This window comes from Pollachius pollachius (assembly GCF_949987615.1).
Source record: "Pollachius pollachius genome assembly, chromosome: 2".
Classification (NCBI taxonomy): Eukaryota; Metazoa; Chordata; class Actinopteri; order Gadiformes; family Gadidae; genus Pollachius; species Pollachius pollachius.
In genome coordinates, this window is record NC_136935.1 from 48863291 (window position 1) to 48886258 (window position 22968).

The 22968-nt window shown below is 49.1% G+C and overlaps 1 protein-coding gene across 1 annotated transcript; it reads left to right on the forward strand.

Annotated features, from left to right (window-relative positions):
* The first annotated feature begins 1048 nt into the window (after window positions 1-1048).
* On the forward strand, window positions 1049-22526 carry pecam1b (platelet and endothelial cell adhesion molecule 1b). The gene is made up of 16 exons (XM_079730482.1): window positions 1049-1269; window positions 1435-1458; window positions 4486-4782; window positions 5852-6133; window positions 9038-9301; window positions 9929-10201; window positions 10808-11089; window positions 11844-12122; window positions 14878-14979; window positions 15155-15185; window positions 15492-15571; window positions 17601-17654; window positions 18239-18328; window positions 18966-19022; window positions 19649-19680; window positions 21367-22526. The coding sequence occupies exons 1-16, from the start codon at window positions 1239-1241 to the stop codon at window positions 21457-21459; spliced, it is 2271 nt and encodes a 756-aa protein (XP_079586608.1). The 5' UTR covers window positions 1049-1238; the 3' UTR covers window positions 21460-22526.
* Window positions 22527-22968: the final 442 nt, after the last annotated feature.

The window sequence follows — 22968 nt, forward strand, 5'->3', positions numbered from 1 at the left end:
TAAATTACTTTTAAAATAAATATACTGACTTTAATGAATTTTATAATTAATTCCAGGCTTTAAATCAACCAACTGTTTGTGAAATCATGGGGACAAACCTTACCTGAAATGACTTAATTAATCTGAAAAACAAGCCAATGCGCAAATGCTACGCTAGTAGCGGATAAATCAATATGATTCACCTACTTCTCCTGATTAAGGAGCCACTCGTCATTATTCTTCAAATCCGTTGAGATTAAAAATGTACATTTCTGTGGATCAAAAGTAATTGTTCCACAGCTGTAACGGCAGCTGTGGTCTAGCACTCGCTTCTTAAGAGTAGCCACTAATAGTACTTTAACCTGCAGTCGTTCAGTTAACAGGTGTACGATTTGTCACTCACTGACCATTATACCGGTCCCATTAACTCTGTGACGTGGTGGTCTGAAAGGGCCCATTGGGGCTGTAATGCTTTACTTTGCTTGGTTTTCTCCACATTCCCCCCGCTAAGAACAAGTTAAGCCCCGGGTCTGAAATAGATTCTGGAGCCACTCCAGTCCTCATCGATCCGCTGGTTTATTCGCTACGAAGACCTTTTTAAAATGTGCTGAAAAACAACGTCTATTGAACTTGACGCCCTCGACAGAACGTAACAGAAACCCAGTGTTTGTTCCTGTTCTCCTTTGTAAAAAATAAAGTAGTCCGGGATTGTAATAAGTTGCTGTATATTTGGACCAAAATGTGAATTATACACACATTATATATGTGGTTTATATCTATATCTATAAACACAGGTTAAGGTCAAAAGGTCACACACTGACCACTGGGAACAGCAGGTGAATCATTGCTTTGCCGCTTCTCCTGTTTTACACACACACACACACACACACACACACACACACACACCGTGCGACATTCCTTAACAGCACAGAACCTAGCCGAGCGCACATCCTGAGGAAACAACAGTCACTTCCTGTCCAAAGAAGCCAAGCGCTGAGAGGGAGTCACCTCACCACCACGACCAGCACTGCTGCCGACGGTGATAAGCCCCCGCCCCCCCCGCACCAGTACTGGGCTACTCGCAGCCGGGGGCCACTCCACATCCACCCAGCCTAGAGTGCAACCAGGACCCTTCCGCCCACGCCACGCCACTACCCAGCCCCGCGGAGTCAGACGGCGCGCACCCATCGACCCATCCTCTCCACCCCAGGCTGGCAGAGGAGCCCGTGGAAGGCCATCCTACCACCCCTTCGTCCAGGATGGGACCCCTCTTACTGCTCTTCTCCTGCTGTAAGAGACCCCCGCGTGCGCGGAGCTCGTCTTGGATACTCTCTTGGGTTTGGCGGATCGGTCATTAACCTGTTTTTATCCCCCCCCCCCCCCCCCCCCCCCCCCCGCTCTCTCTCCCCCTCCCCCCCCCGGTGTTGCTGGTCCATGTGTGTCCATCGCGTTCAGGGACCCTGGTGGGAGCTCAGAACTGTGAGTATGCTGTGATGTAGTCTTCACTATCTTTAAGGAATGCTCATGGAAAAGATGAGAGGATTTAGAAAACACGCCGTCGCGAAAAATTGGCCAATGGCACCAAAGCCTTCGCCGAACGATAGTCTCTGTAGCTTTGTTTCGGTTGCTAAATTGATGTTTCCAAAGGGGTATAATCTTGTACGTGCTTTTCTGACATTCTTAGTCATAGCCGTTGTTGGACATTTGTTTTCGATCTGGGATTTGGATTCAGAATACAGGCGTCTTATCTGTGTTGTTGTGCGCTGGCGGGGGGTGGGCTGGCACCATGAAGGAAACGTGCTGCAAGGTTTTGGGAACAGGCCTGTCGGAGGAGTCCCACGCCTCTCTCTCATGGGGAACTTTGTCCTGGAGCGGGAGGTCGGAATTGGGCAAGGGCTGTGGAAAGACAGGAGTAGCAGCCGACGCAGAAACAGGAGTGCAGTCGCTGCTGCCATGGCGATCGCTCGCTTCGTTCTTCACGTGTCAGGAGAGGAGAGAGGCTTCTGCTTTGAGCGGGGTTAAAACTGTACCGTGATTCAGTTGGTTTGGGACGGACCTGACTCACCCGAGACAGCAAAACAGTTATTAATGATGTCATTATTAATTCATTCATTTTTTATTACATTTTTTTCCCCGTTATTTATCCTAGAAACCCCCTCGATGGTAACAAAAAGACATTCAGTCGTTTGTCACTGTGTCCTTTGGCAAACCTTCGTTGTTGCGTCAAGCTTTTGTGGAGGAGAGGGGTGGGGGGTGAGGGCCCCATCACAGACAGACAGGCAGACAGACAGGTTGGGGACCACGCCGATAATCTGGGTTAGGACCCCATCACAGACAGACAGACAGGTTGGGGACCACGCCGATAATCTGGGTTAGGACCCCATCACAGACAGACAGACAGACAGACAGGTTGGGGGCCACGCCGATAATGTGGGCGAGGGCCCCATCACAGACAGACAGACAGACAGACAGGTTGGGGACCACACCTCTGACCCCCACCCTGTCCGGACGTGGTGTTTCCTCATCAGTGTCGCTCCCCGTTGCCCCCTCCCGACTAACAGTCTGGGTGGGGTGGCTAAGCGTCTGGGTGGGGTGCCACTGCCACAGACGGTTTTCTCATAAATAACCCCAGGCCCCGAGAGAACCTTGTTTGTTCTATAAAGTGCCTTTCCCTCGCTTCTGCTTTCCTTTCCTTCCACTTGTCCTGCGGCCGGCTTGTGTATTAGGAGCTCTCAGGGGAATAACACCACCCACACACACAAACCCCACCCCTTCCCATTGGGCTTCTGAGGCATACCGACGCTCTCTCCAGCGCTGGGGGCTGTCGGCGAGAGGGGGGAGGGGGTTGTAGAGAGGGCTGGGAGGTTTAGGCGGCGGTGGGGAGTGTAGGCAGCCCTGGGGGGTGTATGCGGGGCTGGGGGATGAAGGCAGAGCTGGGGGGTGTAGAGGGCTTGGGGTGTAGTCAGATCTGGGGGGTGTAGGCAGATCTGGGGGGTGTAGTCAGACCTGGGGGGGTGTAGGCAGAGCTGAGGGCTGTCAGTAGGCAGGCCTGGGAGGTCTAGGCAGATCTGGGACGGCGTGACATTGATGCACAGATACAGTGTCCCCTGCCAGCTTGTTTGAGTTCTCCCACGCTCGGCCCCCCCCCGTGTCTCAGTTCCCTATCTGTATTCCCTTGTGTGTGTTCCTGATCTTGTAGGAAGATGAAGGAATGTGTGCTTTCAGACAGGTTTATCTTATGGAATGCATACCAGTATAAAATGCGGACAGACTTGACCAAGCGTGAGCTTCGTCATCGGGAACAGACCATTCTAATCAATTCAAATCTACAGAGGAGGATTTGGGCCACTTGTGAATTTGTTTTGAGTTCTGAGTTTAACGTCAGAATTCTGAGATTAAAGTCAGACCTCTGAAACAATAATCACTTATGTGTACTTTTTGAGAACTGAGATTAGTCAGTCATAGCTCAAAAAAAATATTGTATGTGGCCCTAATCGTCTTTCGTACAAATCTGTTCCTCATTTTCCTTTCTAGTTTTCGTTTCTATTCCTGCTTATCGTGGCAGCCGGAAACACACTCTGACAGACTCAGGTTCTAACAGGCGGTCTCTCTCCCTGCATATTAATATCCATCATGAACTCAGCTCTGACTGTTCAGAACATAGAAGCAGCACGGCCCACTGCTTGGTACAGATGTCAATCAGCCAGAGGGTTGAGGGTTCAACTCCCTCTGTGTGTCCTTAATGGGAATATTTACCCCAAAGGAAACGTCTATTAGGTTGGCCGATCCCACTTCCCACCTCCATGAGCCAGTAGTTGATCAGTGCGCAATGATGTCCATGGGGGAACACAGAGCTTTAGAATTGCCGGATTGGGGAATCAGGTAGTCGTAGCAACATGGAGGATGTTCCGCTTTGGTATGTGTTGTCAATACCATGTTAGCCGGTGGTGTAGCAGCCTCAAATCAAAAAGATGTTCTCGGTCATTGGTAAGTTTGATCTATCTCAATCTATCTTCAGGTCTATCAAGCAGGAGTTTGGATAGCAGTAGAAATTATAGCCAGCTTTCTAGACATGCAGCATATAAACATTTTGCTCCTTAAAATTGACTGCGTCCAATATATCTGTTTTGATTTGTGACTTTTTGCTCAATGAACTGCCTTGTTATTTGAGACATTTATTACATTATTATGGCCATCATTTCTTACATATATACTGTATATAAATAATAGGAAATGTCATTCAGAAAGTCACATTCTCAAAGTGGATGGACTCACAGGATTATTGGCAAAAAGCATTTGGCCCTTTTTTTCTCTAAATTGGGGACTTATTTCAGTCACAGTGATAAAAAGGCATAGATAACTATGTTGATGATCAAATAACATCATATATCTGTCAAGGACTCAGAGCGTTATTCCCAGAGAGAAATTTGAGAAAACCTTGATTTGATCTCCCTGACAAACAGACTAACCTCGCCTCATATCTCTGACCTCCCCCTGCCGCTCCAGTCTCGTTCAAGTTAAGAAGCGTGACGCTGACCGTCGAGCCGACCACCGACCTCCCTCGAGACGCCAACGCCACACTGAGGTGCTCGGCTGACGTCATCTCCTCGGGGCCCCTAAAGCTCCTCCACACTTACACCTTCTACAAGGATGGCACCAAGGTCTTCACCAAGAACACCACCGTCTCGGATCTGGCCTACCCGCTGCTGCGCGTCCGCTACTCCAACACGGGGAAGTACAAGTGCCGGGTGGAGATCCACGGACAGGGGGAGAACAGCGACATCAGCAAGCTCACGGTAACAGGTAGGGGGGTGTTTTTTAAAAAAAATGATCATACAGTGTTAAAAAAAAGAGTAGTTACTGAAATAGTTTCAACATGTTTTTTTCAAAGAATTCAAAAGAATAGCGGAATGTAATCACAAATGAGAAATACAAACATCCAAATGTTGATCTACAAATAAATATACGTCTATATGTATAATTATATATCTTGTAATTATGCAAATGAAAAATTATTACTACTAGTTAGCGCTACAGAGTATTATTGGGTAGTCAATAGAGCAAGTTAAAAGATAAAATAACACAAACAGCCATAACCAGCAGCCGGCTTCATGGGAGCAGTTCGCCTCTCCTCAGAGGCGTTGTGGTGCACTGGCTCGCTTCCAGGTGTGTTGCAATAAGGTTGTTGCACACACGATGACGGGAAACTGATGAACCTTGACGGCCATTGTTTGTTTTGAAAATGGCCCGTTGGTTATTCAGAGTCGAGTGATTCGGGTGCCAATTACTGGGCACGTCTTCGCTGCTAAAGAGCCGTTAAACAAGGCGGCTACACCCCACTTGCTTTGGGCCTGCGGGATGCTCCCCGTCAGTCCCTGTTTACCGCGTTAATAAGGCGGGAGCAAACTGAACGAGGCAGTATTCTGCTTAAAGAATGGACAGCGCCGCTACTATGGTCTCCTCATCTGGGGGGGAAATAAAACGAATTTAGTCATTGACATGCATGCAGTACAAATGCAGGTGATTAAGCGATAGGTAGGGCTTAGTGGGGCAGCCTGAGGCTCAGGAGGTGGAGCGGGTTGACCTGTAACCGGGAGGTTGCTAGTTCGAGTGTCGTGGTGGCACTGAGCAAGACACCCAACCGTAAGTGCTGTCGACTAGCTGCCTGTCGCCTTGCATGGTTGACGCCGCCGTCGGAGTGTCAATGTGTGCATGAATGGATGAATGGTCACTGGTTAGAAAGGCACTGTATAAATGCAATCCATTTACCATTTAATCAGTGCATCTTGCTCTTGGATGCCTGCAGATGGCTTAGCATCAGATATCGGAGATCAAACCCAGAACCTGTTGTGTTTTCCCCAACCCCCTCCAGGTGTCTCGGTGCCGCTCCTCCAGCTGAGCAGGTCGACGCTGAATGAGGGCGAGGAGCTGACGGCAAGCTGCAGCGCGCCGGACGAGTCGGGCACCATCTTCTTCTACTTCTATGTGGACGGCCGGGAGACTCAGGAGCAGTCCCTCCCGTCCAACCGGGCGGACGCCAAGCTGAGCTTCAGCGGTAGCGGCGTGCGCCAGGTCCACTGCGAGTACACCGTGATGCTCGCGCCCGGATCCACCAAGTCCAACAAGAGCAACACCGTCATGGTCTCCGTCAGGGGTAGGTCTCTGTCAGGGTAGGTCTCTGTCTCCAGGGGTAGGTCTCCATCAGGGGTAGGTCTCTGTCAGGGGTAGGTCTCCGTCAGGGGTAGGTCTCTGTCAGGGGTAGGTCTCTGTCTCCAGGGGTAGGTCTCTGTCAGGGGTAGATCTCTGTCTCCAGGGGTAGGTCTCTGTCAGGGGTAGGTCTCTGTCAGGGGTAGGTCTCTGTCTCCAGGGGTAGGTCTCCATCAGGGGTAGGTCTCTGTCAGGGGTAGGTCTCTGTCAGGGGTAGGTCTCTGTCTCCAGGGGTAGGTCTCTGTCAGGGGTAGATCTCTGTCTCCAGGGGTAGGTCTCTGTCAGGGGTAGGTCTCTGTCAGGGGTAGGTCTCTGTCTCCAGGGGTAGGTCTCCATCAGGGGTAGGTCTCTGTCAGGGGTAGGTCTCCGTCAGGGGTAGGTCTCTGTCAGGGGTAGGTCTCTGTCTCCAGGGGTAGGTCTCTGTCAGGGGTAGGTCTCTGTCAGGGGTAGGTCTCTGTCTCCAGGGGTAGGTCTCCGTCAGGGGTAGGTCTCTGTCAGGGGTAGGTCTCTGTCAGGGGTAGGTCTCCGTCAGGGGTAGGTCTCTGTCAGGGGTAGGTCTCTGTCTCCAGGGGTAGGTCTCTGTCAGGGGTAGATCTCTGTCTCCAGGGGTAGGTCTCTGTCAGGGGTAGGTCTCTGTCAGGGGTAGGTCTCTGTCTCCAGGGGTAGGTCTCCGTCAGGGGTAGGTCTCTGTCAGGGGTAGGTCTCTGTCAGGGGTAGGTCTCTGTCAGGGGTAGGTCTCTGTCTCCAGGGGTAGGTCTCTGTCTCCAGGGGTAGGTCTCTGTCAGGGGTAGGTCTCTGTCTCCAGGGGTAGGTCTCTGTCAGGGGTAGGTCTCTGTCAGGGGTAGGTCTCCGTCAGGGGTAGGTCTCTGTCAGGGGTAGGTCTTTGTCTCCAGGGGTAGGTCTCTGTCTCCAGGGGTAGGTCTCTGTCAGGGGTAGGTCTCTGTCAGGGGTAGGTCTCTGTCTCCAGGGGTAGGTCTCTGTCAGCTGTAGGTCTCTGTCAAGGGGTAGGTCTCTGTCTCCAGGGGTAGGTCTCCGTCAGGGGTAGGTCTCCGTCAGGGGTAGGTCTCCGTCAGGGGTAGGTCTCTGTCAGGGGTAGGTCTCCGTCAGGGGTAGGTCTCCGTCTCCGTCAATAATTTACATCACACAGTGCAGGGTGGGATGTCAATTATTATGTCTATGCTTTATTTTGACCACCAGCACCTCGTTGGACCACTGTGTATTGCTAATACAAGTTATGAAGGCTTCTCCACATAATGGACTACACCATATAAGGTTTAATGAGTTTGTAGATAAGTCACTAAAAACATGGCCTCTTTGCCCTTCCCGCCCCGAGCCAAGACAGAAGGTTTACCCTTGGTAAATTAAAACCTGTAGGCGTGGCTTATCTACCATTCCGCCCACTTCCAATATAAACTGAATTATAACCTGTGTTCAATAGATGCTTCACGAGCCACCTCCAAAACGCAAGCTTGTTGACCTTGTGTCTCTGACAAACCAGGTGTTGACCATGTACCGCTCTCAGAGTCAAAGCTAGCTCGAAAAGACGCCACCACCAAAGATTGAAATAGTTTTTGACCACGTGTTGTTGTTGTTGATGTGGTTTTAAACCCAGGCCCCAGGCCGTCCACACAATGCATCACAGGTTGAATCAATACCGCAGAGTTTATCGTGGCTTTGACCGAGGAGGATTTGATCAGTGTGTCTTTGTCGCTTATTTGTTTTTATCTCACTCAAGGTACTTAAATGAGGTTATGTTTGGCCAGGATTTATGTCACTGCCCTTATTTGTCTTAAGTTGTGGTTAATAAAGGTGAATTAAAGGAGATTGAGCTTGTATCAGCATGGCACGTAATCCTGTAATGCCTCGTGCTCAAGGGGTCTAGCCGCACTGGTCTGGAGTGTCATCAGTCCTTAAGTCATGACCCTGAAATAAATCAATGTATGTACCAATATCGCAGAAATCCGCAATACCGTCACGTACTGTTAAAGACATGGAGGGGACAAACGGCTGCCACGAATGGGGCTGAACTCATTTAAATCGTGAGCCATTAATACCTGAATTAACATCGAAATATTAATTGATTCACAGGCTTCTTTCTAAGGTTTACTTAAGGTTTGGCACATGCTCTGAGACCCACTCAAAATACCCTCCAGTGGAGAATCACTGCTCTAGTACACTCTGTAGTGTTTTAGCGGAGTTATGTTAAAATGTTTTGCATGTATGTATGTATGTACGTCAATTACGGCACCCATTGCACTCCTGACCATCCATGGAAGGAGGGATCCCTCACTCTGCGTTCCTCCTCTAGATCCCTTCCTTGCTAATTAAGGGAGTTCTTTCTTGCCCTCTGGGGGGGCTAGGGTCTGGGGGGTCGTAAATATATGGCCTGTTAACCCCTTTGAGACTGCACCCGTGATGAAGTGACATACAAGTACAATTGAATAAAATTGTAGTTTTAACACCAATCAATAAGACATAAACACACTAATTTCCACGTCACCCTGCAGAACCACCCCTCCTACACACTTATTGTATGTTGTATGTCCTGTCACTTAATGTACGCACTTATCGTATGTCGTACTTAGATATATTACTTGGTTGTGTAGCATCTTATCCTAGCTATCTTTGTTGTATACACGGAATGGGTTAACCTAGCGATTTTTAGTGCTTGGCACTTAGTTCTGTGAGCAACTTTACTGTACTGACAGCGATATATTGTTTCACCTTCTTCTGACAAATGTGCTTATTTTAAGTCGCTCTGGATTGAAGCGTCTGCTGAAGGCCCTGTATGTAGCTGTAAATGTAGCCAGACAAAGAACTCTCTGACTCCCGGTTCCGTCTCCGCCCACAGAGCTCTCCTTCAGGCCCGTGCTGGAGATCCACCCGGCGACGGAGGTCTTTGAGGGGGACCGGCTGAACGTCTCCTGCAGGCTAGAGGGAAACTCCCGCAGCCCGGGCGGCGTCTTTCTGGTGCTCAGCCACGGCGAAAAGCTGCTCAGCACCGGGGTGAACCACGTCAAGAGCAGCATCACCGCTAAGGACTCCGGGGAGATACAGTGCACGTTTGACATGGCGAACGTTGAGAAGAAGGCTACCAAGACCCTCTCTGTGACCGGTGAGTGACCGTTTTCAATGTGTGTGTGTGTGTGTGTGTGTGTGTGTGTATGTGCCTGTCATAGCTGCGTGTGTCTGTTATAACCATGTGTTTCACAGCAAGTGTGCTTGTCATGTACAATGGAAATTTAAGAGCTGTTCATATCACACCCCCATCCTTCTTATTGATTGGTATGTCCCAGAGCTGTTCATATCACCCCTCCTTCTTATTGATTGGTATGTCCCAGACCTGTTCATATCTCGCCTAATTCCCACTCATTGGTCTGTCCAAGAGTTGTTCATATCACCCCTCCTTCCTACTGATTGGTATGTTCCAGAGCTGTTCATATCGTTCGTACTGAATGGTATGTCCGAAAGCTGTTCATATCATGCTTACTGGGTGGTATGTTCCAGAGCTGTTCACTTCACCCCCCTCATTCCCACTCATTGGTATGTCCCAGAGCTGTTCACTTCACCCCCCTCATTCCCACTCATTGGTTTGTCCCAGAGCTGTTCACTTCACCCCCCTCATTCCCACTCATTGGTATGTCCCAGAGCTGTTCACTTCACCCCCCTCATTCCCACTCATTGGTATGTCCCAGAGCTGTTCACTTCACCCCCCTCATTCCCACTCATTGGTATGTCCCAGAGCTGTTCTCAGTGCCCAGGCTGAGCTTGTCCCCCGCCGAGGTCTTCGAGAAGGACAGGATGATGCTGACCTGCAGCAGCGAGGTGCTGGTGGCCAGGAAGCTGGCCTCAGAGGACATCTCCTACACCCTGGACCCCAAGGGCCAGCTGACCCCGGAGCTAGACACCGGGCGCTTCTCGGGCAATGCCCCGCCCTACCACCTCAACTACACCTGCACCGCCACGGCCAGGGGCATCACCAAGCACAGCAAGGCCCTGCTGGTCAGGCCCAAGGGTGGGTGCTGCTGCAGCGTGGTCAATGGCGCAATGGGGGTGTCAATTTGAGATTCAGCCAATCGAATGAAGGCAGTGGAGTGAAGCTGGGATTGGAATGACCTTTGGAGATTTAGTTTATTTTTACAGTTTGTGTGTGTGTTTGTGTGTGTGTGTGTGTGTGTGTGTGTGTGTGTGTGTGTGTGTGTGTGTGTGTGTGTGTGTGTGTGTGTTTCTTAATCATTTCCTGAGAAAAGCCTCAGGGGCAAAATAATCAAGTTCTAAAAATGACTAAGAGCCAGGCAGCTCGGCTGGCCGGTGACGTGACCGGGATTGGTTCCTGGGGATGAGTCCGCTAATCAGATACAAAGAGAGAGCCGCTGGCCGGCCTTTCAATTTTACTCGTAGAATTTAAGGTTGTGATTAAATTAATAACATTATTGATATCCCCATCAATCAGCACAGAGATGCCCTTGTTATTCTAGGCTACAAATTGAAATGTCCTCAGTTGCGACTTAAAAGGCCGAAAGTGCCTTGCTTCGTGGCAAATTCCATAACGTCACGTGTTCATCCCTTCTCCACTCCTTCCCCCTTCCCTCCGTCCCTCCTTCCCCTCCTCCGAACACAGTGTCCGTGGTCCGACCCAGTATCTCCGTGGTGGGGCAAGTCATCCTGGGACGGCCCTTCAAGATCCGCTGTCGATCAGAGCGGGGCAGCTTGCCCATCAACTACACCCTGTTCAGGAAGTACGACCCCCTGAACGTGACCACGGTCAGCGGGCCCCACCAGGATGCTCTGTTCACCGCCACCATCCACGACTCCAGCGACATCAGACACTACATGTGTGAGGCGGCCAACACACCCAGCAAGGACGGGCAGCTGAGCCCGCGACTCAACGCCAGCGTCATAGGTAAAGGGGTGGGTCACGATGTCGATGCAGCGATGAATCGTCAAATGACTCTTTTTTTTTTTTAGGATGAGTAACTGAAAAACTCAGTTTGGACTACGAATAAAGACAGAAATCCAGAACTTTACCTTTTCATGGTCATTTTGTATTCAAGGTTAGACATATATTGTGATGTTTCGTTGCAGGGTTACCTCACAATATAATGATTATCGCAGAATCGCTGTGTATTAATGTTCGCTGTATATTAATATTGTCGTGGGCCATGTATTGCGTATCGTATCGTATTGTGAGGTACCCTTTGATTCCCACCCCTAGTCATAGGCGACTGCAGGGGGTAAAGCAGGGGGAGGGGGGGTTATAGAGACGGCTTTTACTTGTATTTTACATTTTTGTATTATTATTGTGTCACATACATCTGCACATCCCTGCTGTCGTTATCAAATATTGTAGTTTACACCCGTGGAAATGGCTGTGTAACAAAACACTTGTAATGTGATTAGATTGGAAATGGGAAATATGCTCACTTCTTACTGTGCTAACAATTGATGCTATTCAGCAGAAGGCTGAACACACGCGTGCGCGCACGCGCGCACGCACACAGCCTACTAACTAATTGAGTCAATAAATAATACAAACGGGACGTAGTGGGTTCAGAAAATGACTGGCAGTTGTGGTAGGACGCTTACAAGCTCAAAACCTGAGCTCCAAAAAAACAGCTTCCCGGTCTAAACTATACACCCCCTCCTTTCCCGTCCAGTCCCCCTGTCCAACGCCACCCTGACGGCGCTGCCCGCCCCCGGGGACGTCTCCGAGGGCAACACGCTTTTACTGATCTGCGGGGTGAAGGGCACGCCCCCGGTCACCTTCAAGTGGTACCGCAAGGACCGCGCCCAGCCGCTGTTTGCCGGGACCACCAACGAGCGCATCATGGACCACCAGATCCACGCCGTGAGCCGCGACCACAGCGGCACCTACTACTGCGAGGCCGTGAACCAAGACGGCAACCCGGTGCGCAGCCAGACGGTGCTCATCGAGGGTGAGCTGCCGGCGGGCGTCTGGGGTGGAGGCTGGAACACTTTATGCCACGTGATGCCGTCCGTCCGTCCATCGGTCCATACGAGTCATGTCGACCAATCGGTTTAGTTCTATCTCGCTGTCTCTCGCTCTCTCTTGATGTCTCTCTCTCATGCTGTCTGTCTCTCTCGCTCTCTCTATCCCCCCCCCCTCTCTCTCTCTTTCCCCTTGCTCTCTTGCTGTCTCTCGCTTTCTCTTGCTGCCTCTCTCTGCCTCTCTCCGTCCTCTCTCTGTCCCTCCTCTCTCTCTCTTGCTGTCTCTCTCCGTCCTCTCTCTGTCCCTCCTCTCTCTCTCTTGCTGTATCTCTCTCTCTTGCTCTCTGCACCTTGGGAGGGAAATGGGGCAGGGACTGGGTCTTAGGCCATGTCCACACACACACTCTGGTGAATAGGTGTGAAATCTTTGTTTTTGTGTGCAAAACGTTTTTAAGTCCACAATGGCATTTTAAACCAGTTTCAGTCCATGATTTCCCGACTCGGATACGCATGCTCGGATCGCTGTAGCCTTCGTCTGATGGCTGGGTCACCTCACATTTATGCAGTTTTGTTTTCTGAAGTAAATACAACATTTCTGTATCAACTGTTGTGAAATGTGGAAAATGGCCAAAAGATGTTTTACATTTAACCAGTGTAACGGGAACCTGGCGTCAGAGATGGTGAACATGTGTTGGGGGGCCACTGGAGGCATTCTTTAGATAGCGTTGTCCTTTGGTCCAGTAACAAATAATGCAGAACAACTATTGCCGAGAATTTGGGTGTACAACTTGAGGGGGAAAAACCCTCAAGTGTTGTGGAAAGGAAGCATCTGTCCTGGTTTTGTTTTGAAGCATGACCTCCGTCTCTCCGTCGTTTCCCCACGATGTGTCCTCCTTCCTCCCTCTCTGTCTCTGTATCTGTATCCTTATCTCTCTCTCTCTCTCTCTCTCTCTCTCTCCCCTTCTCTGTATGTCTCTCTCTCTATATCCTTATCTCTCTGTCTCTTTCTCTCAATCTGTCTCTGTCTTTCTGTCTCTCTCTCTCTCTTTCCTTCATCTCTGTATATCTCCGTATCTATCAGGTATGTGATTTTTTTTCCTGATTAATCCGGAATTCCGGATGGTGGCCCACATAAATCATGCAGATCCGTAAAATATATACGGAGGGGGGGGGAACGGAGAGGATTTGAGGACATCTATAGGCTGAAGTGCATGAGGATTTATTTCCCTTCCAAGTATCCACAAAGATACTTGTTTGCATTCGGTTTGAGCACAACGCGCCCTACTACACATCTGCATACCCCATTCGCTCGTGGGTCAGTGTTAGCCTGAGCAGACATCGTCAGTCGACAAGAAGATCGCCATTTCAGATCGGATAATTCATGTATGTCAAGAAAAAAAAAATTCATGTATGTATTCCATTTTCAGTACAACTATAAAAATGTAATTCATGAAAAAGGAAAAAATTAACTATGCAATTCTTAAAAGCAGGGAGTGGGATTAATCAGAGCATGAGGGTGAAACATATTTATCTAAAATTTGGGTTCAGAGAAAGGCGCCCTGAATAGGATCTACTGAAGAGGATCTACTGAAGAGGATCTACTGAAGAGGATCTACTGAAGAGGCTCTATTTAAGAGGATCTACTGAAGAGGCTTTATTGAAGAGGCTCTATTAAAGAGGATCTACTGAAGAGGCTCTATTGAAGGGGATCTACTGAAGGGGATCTACTGAAGGGGATCTACTGAAGATGCTCTGCTGACGAGGCTCTATTGAAGAGGATCTACTGAATAGGCTCTACTGAAGAGGCTCTATTGAAGGGGATCTAATGCAGGGGATCTACTACAGAGGTTCTACTGAATAGGCTCTATTGAATAGGTTCTAATTTCAAATGTATTCAGAGGAAACCCCTTGAGATGAACCATCTCGTTTTCGAGGGGACCTCACTTGAAGATCCTCTAATTCTTTGAATTTATATAGCGCTTTTATTTTCTGGAAACTCAAAGTGCTTACAGTGAAGGGGGGGGAACCTCACTAACCACCACCAGTGTGTAGCACCCACTTGGGTGATGCACGGCAGCCAATCAGCGCCAGAACGCTCACGCTTGAATGAGCCTTGGCTTTAGCCAAGACCCCGGGGAAACCCCTACTCTTTGCGATAAATGCCCTTTGCCCTTGGAAGTCAGGACCTTGGTTTTACATCTCCTCCGAAGGACGGCACCTTCCACAGCACAGTGTGTCCGTCACTGCAACGGGGCACAGGGTTCCTATTGAAGATGATCTACTGAAGAAACTCTACTGAATCTTCCTGCGATGGCTGAAGAGGCACCAAAAGTTGTGGTCTTCTTTTGGAAAAGAAGAATTGCATGTTCCACATATACATCTTGAAGTTCAAGATCCTTCAAAGGTGCTTCTGCTCAGTAATGAAAATATGCTGTAATAAAGCCACCAACAGTTTGATCCTACCCATTTCATGGGAAGATTCTGTATCAGCACTCTGGAGCCAACTTGTCGCCCAATTAGATTCCTGGAAAAGGTTTGAAATGTGTGTGTGTGTGTGGGCTACCGTTTCGTTGTCTTGGTCTTTGCCGATCCCATGCCTGATCTACCTCTCGCTGTCTCTCTCCCCCTTCCTCTTATTCAATCGTTCATCCAGCTCATTCCACTGCCATGCCTCTCTATTGTTACCGTCCTCCCTTTGTCCTGTAGTTCCTCACCTCTGGCCCTCCCCTCCTCCCCCTCCAGTGTGCCTGGCGCTGTGGAAGAAGGGCGTTATCGCGGCCTCCTGCTTGCTGGTGCTGTGCGCGGCCGTGCTGCTGTGCGTGCTGCACTTCAAGTCCCGCAGAGGTAGAGAGACCTACAGCCCCCCGTCCATCTCCACTACGGCCCCCCATGTCTTACCATGTACGGAAAGCAACCGCGTTTTCACTCCTCCTGTCTCTCTCTCTCTCTCTCTCTCTCTCTCTCTGTTTTTCCACCTTTTCCTTCTTTTTCCTCACCACCTCCTCTCTTCTGCCATCAGGAAAAAAGGAAGTGACGACAGAGCTGTCCGTGTGAGTTGTCCCTCCTCCCCCACCCCCCTTTAGACGCTGGCCTTCCAAAGCAAAGTAGAGCATCTCATTTAGCCTGACACTCAATAAGGAACGCCGTACCCCACAGTGGCTCAACAAGGCGCCATCCCGTTCCTTTTCATGCCATCGAAGATGGTTTTACACTTTGTACGATTGCTTAGGCTCAGTAGAAATGTAGCTTTTGATTTTCACAGCTTTTGATAGTTGTCTTGTTTGAAACCACCACACACCACCCCCTGCCTTGTGCCCCCATTTGCCTACAATGACTTTATTCTCACCGTTTCTCAGAAAGCCTTCGGGCTCTAAATCAGATGACTCTTTAACCGTGAGTCTCGCTCCCGACACAGAGGCCTATACGGCGGCCACAGGTAGCCCGCTTTCAATACCTCTCTGCATGTCGTCACTCCTAACAGGCATCTGTCCTCATCATTATTAATACGTCCCGTCGTCATGTGTTTGTTATTCGTTAAGAGCCATGGCATGTTCATGTTCGAAATCGTCAGCCGACGCCGTTTTCTAAAAGTGACGCTAATGTTACGGCTTTAGTGTCTAGATGTTGTCCGGTCCCTCAGCTAAATCCATCACATGTTTAGGTACCCAAACAAACTCCAACATGGGGCCAGTGTGCCACACAAGTTGGTGGTTATTGCGGGTTGTCGGCGGTCATTTTGAATCGTGTTGTTCAACTTCGGCCACCGTTCTATTTCTGGGTGTGGGTATTTGTTGGGGCAGTGTGCATGCACCTTGATAGCTACTCAAGCCACCTAATGCTCACCTAAGTCACATAACTGCTCCATAGCCTAGTTTGCCTCTAACCCCTGCTGCTGTTGCAAGCAGACCCTTAAGCTTCAAGTATCGCCTTCGTCGCCCTCATCGTCTTCATCCTCTCCGTCTCCACCTTACAGACGCAGCATCGAACAGTGAGGGCACGGAGGGGAGAGCGACCAATGGGACGCGAGATAGTGTGGCGTCACTGCCTGCTGACATCAGCAACAGGAGCAGCTTCAGTATCCCGGAAACAGTGTAGAACAATATTTTCAGTGGAAGAAAGAAAACCACGAAAAAAATCGTTTGTCTTTTTAAATCGGAGAGATTGACATTTGAAGGGAAACTCAAGGAAGAACAAAGAAAACTCCAAAAGTTGGAGCGTCTGTGAAAAAAAAAAAAAAAAGGCTTATTGACGAGTCTTGGCTTTTATTGTCCGAGGACACACAAAATGAAAAGGAGTTGCATTCCTCTAATCCAGCCTCCCTCTCTCCTCCGTCTGCTGTCTGGTGTGCGTCCGGCTCTCTCAGCCATCAGCACGAGTGTCTTTCCGTCTTCCTCCATTTTGTGTTTTTTGTCTCATTAGGGGCGGTTGCCTTTGTCTCTGTCACGACAAATCTATTTATCTGAAGTGCACTGTTGCTAATAGAAGACTGTATATACACTTTGCCACTATCAGTAGAGAAACGTGTGTGTATATTTTGCATTGTGTGTGTGTATATACTGATGAGAGGCTACGCGCTAGAATAAAGATGTAGGTTTTGATTACTGCAGTGTTTCAGTGCCCTTTATTTTGTGCAGGCGATGGAAGATCACACAGGGAAAATGTATTCTGTATTGCTAAAAATGGTAAACGTCCTAAACCTAAGCAGAAACCTGCGCTGATCTCAAGTTCCATCAAGCTGTATCTCCCGCCAAAAACGAGTGAGAGAATAACAAACTCGAACAATGTGTCGCACCCAACGAAACATCCTAAATTGGCCGGCATCGAGCTGAACAACACATTAGGGAGGGGGGGGGGGGGACTAGATGCATGCAACAGGTGGAGGAAATGAATCAGTTGCGGCGCAGTGTTGTTCTATGTGGACCTGCAATGAGGGCTGCAGCATTGTTTACGCCAGCGCTTATTGTTTCGGCCGCTACGGACCAAACAGCCCATTGTGCACGAGGCAGAGAGGGATATCTGCGGCACGCCAAATAAACACATCATCCACGCCTTTTGTTACACTGGGCTTTGGCTTTTTCCTCTCGCCGTAAAGCTGACCGCCTCAGCCTTGGGTTTTACAACTCGGTAGAGAACCCAGTGAATCAATTGAATCCGCAAGGGACGAGTAAATCTCAAAGTATTATTTGATATACTCAGTGAATACGCCAGTACAGCATACAAAACAGCACCCTGCAAGCGTATTCATATATTTAACGGTAGCATCGTTAGTTGCTTTGAATCACATACACCGCACGTGAGAAGAAAGTAATTATTTACGATAAAACAATACCCTTTATGTTTTATTGTTATTTGGCACAACTCACGCGGATCTCTGAAGACCGACTGGGCGTGGTGTTGTGCTGCTGTACTGCGCTCTCTCAGCAGACCGGGCTTAACGCATGTGTGGCTCTGTGTGTGTTTCATAGTGACAGAGGACAGAACGAGCAGCAGCATGTGGAGCGTGAGACCTGCCATTGCAGGTGAGGAGCGGAATGAACACACACACACACACACACACACACACACACACACACACACACACACACACACACACACACACACACACACACACACACACACACACACACACACACACACACACACACACACACACACACACACGACCCTTCAGTCTCACGACATTCACATTGACATGCAGGGCGTTTAGCAGACGCTTTTATCCAAAGGGACTTACAACCCTGTATGCACACATTCACGGCGGACTCAACCACGCCAAGGCGACAGCCGGCTTGTCGGGGGCAGTCAGGGTGAGGTGCCTCGCTCAGGGACACCTCGACACTCGGCTAGGAGGAGCCGGGGATCGAACTAGCAACCTCCCGGTTACAAGTCAACCTGCTCTACCGCCTGAGAAAGCCCAGCATAGGATTGTGGTGTTCGATGACCCCCACCATCGATCGTAAATACCAAAAACGAAATAGGCATTCGGATTCAAACCTTCCAACCGTGTTTCATGACGCGGAGCTTTAGCTCAGCTGGGTCGGGGTCGATGATCGCTCGATCGGGGGCGTCTCTGACCTGACATGTGGGGTATGATGATCCCCAGCCAGCGACGAGGAGGCCAGTGTGGGGTCTCACGAGCCTGACGTAAAGTACACTGAGGTGGTGCACCCCGAGCCGACAGACCCCACCAAAGGTACACGCGCACGCACACACACACACACACACACACACACACCTGTTCTTCAGTTTTACCTGTTCACCTGTTCAACTGTTCCTCCATCTTACCTGATGCACTGTTATGACCACTAAGTCTTATTCTGTAACATCTTCCAACCCAGTTTCTATCCCCTAGTTTGTTAATCCACTTAACCCACGTCCGACTGATATCTGATCCTCAAGCTCAGGCCCTCGACGTTTCCCTCTCCTCTCCTCCCCACATCCGTCCCTCTCATTACCCAACCCCAATTCCTCTCATTCCTTGTCCATGATTCCTTGTTGTCGATAAAGTCACAGCCGCATAGCTTCCTGGGCGGGGCCCCTAATGACCCCTCATTAAAGCGTGAGCAGGTTGCCATGGCAGCCTGGCTTCCAGGGGGCCGGCGTGTAAACAGGAAGCGACGGACTGATTGCCAAGCAGGTTCCTGAGGGTTCAGTGATGCCCACGTTGTCCTTTGAAGCGCCCTCGCGGACCGCGGCTAAGCTACTCCACAGTCACTAGTTGGCCCTTAAAACGAATAGGAATAAATCTAACAGAATAAACAAATTCCATGATAAGGGTGCTGTCTCTTTTGATGTTGAGGTAAATTTGTCTTTCTCTCCCTCATCAACAGTGGTGCTGAAGAAGGGCACGGACACTGTGTACACCGAGCTCCAGAACGCTCCTCCCGGTAAGTTCACCCCGTGGTCGTGGTGTCATCCCCTGACCGGGGATTCACCGAGCACTGTTCCACGTTGCTTTGCAATACTACTGACGTCCGGAATACCGTGAATCACCGCACCGAGTAAATCACCAGCATTTCTGCCGTTAGAACACAGAGGGAAGCTACAGAAAGATGACCATTTCCTGTTGGCCGTGGCTGCCAATTCCTGTTTGGAGAATTCCACGCTACAACATGGCCGGAATGGGACATAGAGTACCCTCACTAGATACCAAGTGAAACAACAAACGCGTTGATTGGTTGGGAAGTCGTTAAGGGGCTCAATATTTCCAGCCATAACAGACGCTGGGCCAGGTATTTACACAGTGAAACACACACCCCTCTGTGGAGTCAAACAATGGGAGAAAAAAAGAGGGAACTAGCTGGTCAGCCGGTCAGCAGGTCATCACATCTGTCAGGTGGCTGATAAATGGCGGTCTGACTTTCCAGCTCACAAACTGATTCCATCGCATGGTGGACTTGTGTGTTGGCAAGGCCGGACGCACACGCACTTACGCACGCACGCACTCACACGATAACTTTGTTTTAGGTACTTCCCTTGGCAAACTCTTAAATAATAGAATAATGTCCTACAGGTGTGGCCGCTGCTGCTGCTGATCACGAATACGTGAGTCATGTTTATTTCTATGCATTCCTTCTCTCTTTCTTTTTATTCAGCAACGGCTCAATACATGACCTTGCTTTTCACACTCGGAGGAGGAACCATCAAGACTTTCCCATACTTTACCAAGTTCGCCCGTGGCCGCGCTCGTGTTGGTTTCCCTCCATTGCTCCTCTGCTCCTCCTGCGGTTCAGCCTTGACCACGGCCTCCCTGCCTCTCGTCAGGCCGAGGGGGGGCGGGGGGGGGGGGAGAAGTGGTGCTCAGAGTTTCCAGGCATGAACAAAGACCTTTTGGGCTGGGGCTTCCTTCCCTATCGCTCGGTTACATCAAACCAGTTCAATTACCCTCCTGAACATCTCCTCCTCCTCCTACTGCACCTCCTCCTTCTGCCTGCTCCTGCTCCTCCCCCTCCTGCTCCTCCTCCTCCCCCTCCCCCTTCTGCCTTCTCCTCCTCCCCCTCCTGCTCCTCCTTCTCCTCCTTTGCCCCTCCTCCTCCCTTCTCCTCCTCCTCCTCCTCCTCCCTTCTCCTCCTCCTCCCCCCCCCCTCCTCCCTCCCCCTCCTCCTCCTCCTCCTCCTGAGTCACTGCCCCCTCTCTGTCGTGACCATATAAGGTGCGTGGGGTGTCGGCCGGTCTATCTGAGGGCAGACAATGTGATGGGTCATAAATGAGCCATGGCATCATGCTCCAAAATAGGAGGGGAAAAAGGCGGTTTCTGTTTGAGTCCTGGCGCGCTATCTCTGTCAAGGAAGGTTTTGGAGCGGCGAGATTATACTTGTTTCGTCTGTATAAATAAGCCGGTTCCTGACAGCTATCTGTTAAAAATATCTTTGTCTCGACGGTGGTCGGTGGAATGTTTTAATATTGACCAACTTAACAACACACTAGGCTAGCTCCCCAGCTATAGTTATACACCACCTCCTTCAGTTATACACCACCGCCTTCAGTTATACACCACCAGCTTCAGTTATACACCACCAGCTTCAGTTATACACCAACAGCTATAGTTATACACCAACAGCTTCAGTTATACACCACCAGCTTCAGTTATACACCACCTCCTTCAGTTATACACCACCAGCTATAGTTATACACCACCTCCTTCAGTTATGCACCACCAGCTATAGTTATACACCACCTCCTTCAGTTATACACTACCAGCTATAGTTATACACCACCTCCTTCAGTTATACACCACCAGCTACAGTTATACACCACCAGCTTCAGTTATACACCACCAGCTACAGTTATACACCACCAGCTACAGTTATACACCACCCCCTCTGGTGGACAAATGAGATATGTAATCTGTGAATTTGATTGCGCCTAATTGCAATCTGCTGTGTTTAAGTATCAAATTAGTATTTAAAACGTTAAAAGTTAAAAGATACTTTTGTTTTCATCCGTATGATAGCGACAGCATTTTTGCGATTATAGGGGATGTGAGAGTTAATCGGACATAAACAACCGAAATAAAAAAAAAACTCCCTTTCCTCTTCGCTCCCTTCGTCGCCCTCTCTTCGTCGCCCTCTCTTCGTCGACCTCTCTTCGTCTCCCTCTCCTGAGGAGTAAAGCATTTGTTGTGATTAGCAAGAATATTCTCCCGACCCATCAGGGGAGAGATGCCCTGATCCCCGGTCGAGGTGCCCTTGTTCCCGGTCGAGTTAACCGTTCTCTGTGACTCCTCTGCAGGGTTCGCTGCAGTACGCCGACCTGAAGAACACTAACCCCGTGCTCGGTCCAGACGAGGACTACCACCATGGGCTCCCTGTGCCAGTGGATTAATTATTCTCTCTCTCTCTCTCTCTCTCTCTCTCTCTCTCTCTCTCTCTCTCTCTCTCTCTCTCTCTTGCCTCTCTCTCTCTCTCTCTCTCTCTCTCTCTCTCTCTCTCTCTCTCTCTCTCTCTCTCTCTCTCTCTCTCTCTCTCTGTCTCTCTGTCTCTGTCTCTGTCTCTGTCTCTCTCTAATAAAAAGACGCTTCACACACTACTGGATTGAATCCAGGACGCGCAAGCCCGCATACACGCACGGTGTTCATGCGCGTTGGAGATAGCCCCCGTCACAGGCCTTAAGAACCACGTCATGTCCGAGACAGCTGTAATATTAGTGAATCACAACACGACTCGGGACATGGAAAGTAGTGACGGCATGTTAACCCTGGGCAGGCCGGTCTCAGCTGCCTGTGCCAAGGTTCTGGGTTCCAACTAATTGAATGTGTAAGCATATACTCTCTACGTTCATCCGTTTCATTATTATCATCAAACATTAAATAAGCAAAGTGAATCATCGTTTGTTTTACTATTTTATATTTTTGTTTGAAGTAGGCCTGGCTGCCGCTAGAGTGCCCTGCTTTTTTAGTTTGTGAAGGGCGACATCTTGTGGCAGAAAGTGGTCAATGAACATAAATCATAACCGCAAAAAAAAGAACACGCACACACACGCACACACACACACACACACACACACACACACACACACACACGAGGGCTCCATAATCAATTCGGAAAATGTATTTCAATACAATAAATAACAATAAGTAACACCGTCTATTGTTGATAAGGATGCAAAAAGAAGAAGCAAGAAAGTAAGTAAGAAATGAAACTAAACATTTCCAGAATTTAATTTTCTCTAGATATAGAATTAGGCAAGGAAAGATATCGATTCTAACACCCCTGTAAGATGACAATGGAACAATCCGTTGGCTGTGACAGACCATTTGCGTGTTCACACGCCAATATAAGACAACACGGCTTTACAAAGGAACACATATTTATATTTACATTAACTATATACAAACACAATTTATTTAAGCTATTTATTAAAAATAAAAATAAAACAGCGTTTTGACCGTTGTCTTCCGATCCTTTGACGATTTATGAAGCCTTGTCGAAAAATCGCACGAATCGTACGTCAGTAAGGTGAAACAATGCAAAGAAAATGCGGTGATCAATAACCTCTTTTCATTATGGAATAAAAATGCAAAAGGCCAATATGTACATTCCAGAAAAATCCTGCTGGCACCAACAGGGGGCAGTATTTCAAACCAATTGAGTGTGGGATATGAGTTGCGCTTGCTCAGGACTGTAGTATTTATCACCCTTGAGCGTTTCCAAATTTTGTTGTGTAACCATTTAATTATCGTCCATTTAATGGCCATGTAAATGTTAATGATTTATTTATAACAATAAAACATTGAATCTAATGGCGGATTGTGTGTGGACGACGGCTGGTTCAAGCAGCTTCAACTGGCCTAGTCTGATTGGACTCTAGGCTTGGTGGGGCAGCACACCCTTT

Coding starts and splice junctions, on each gene's coding strand:
- pecam1b (XM_079730482.1), top strand. CDS start 1,239: ATGGGACCCCTCTTACTGCTCTTCTCCTGCT. Junction 15,186..15,491: donor GTGACGACAGAGCTGTCCGT/GTGAGTTGTCCC, acceptor ACCGTTTCTCAG/AAAGCCTTCGGGCTCTAAAT. Junction 19,023..19,648: donor GCTCCAGAACGCTCCTCCCG/GTAAGTTCACCC, acceptor AATGTCCTACAG/GTGTGGCCGCTGCTGCTGCT.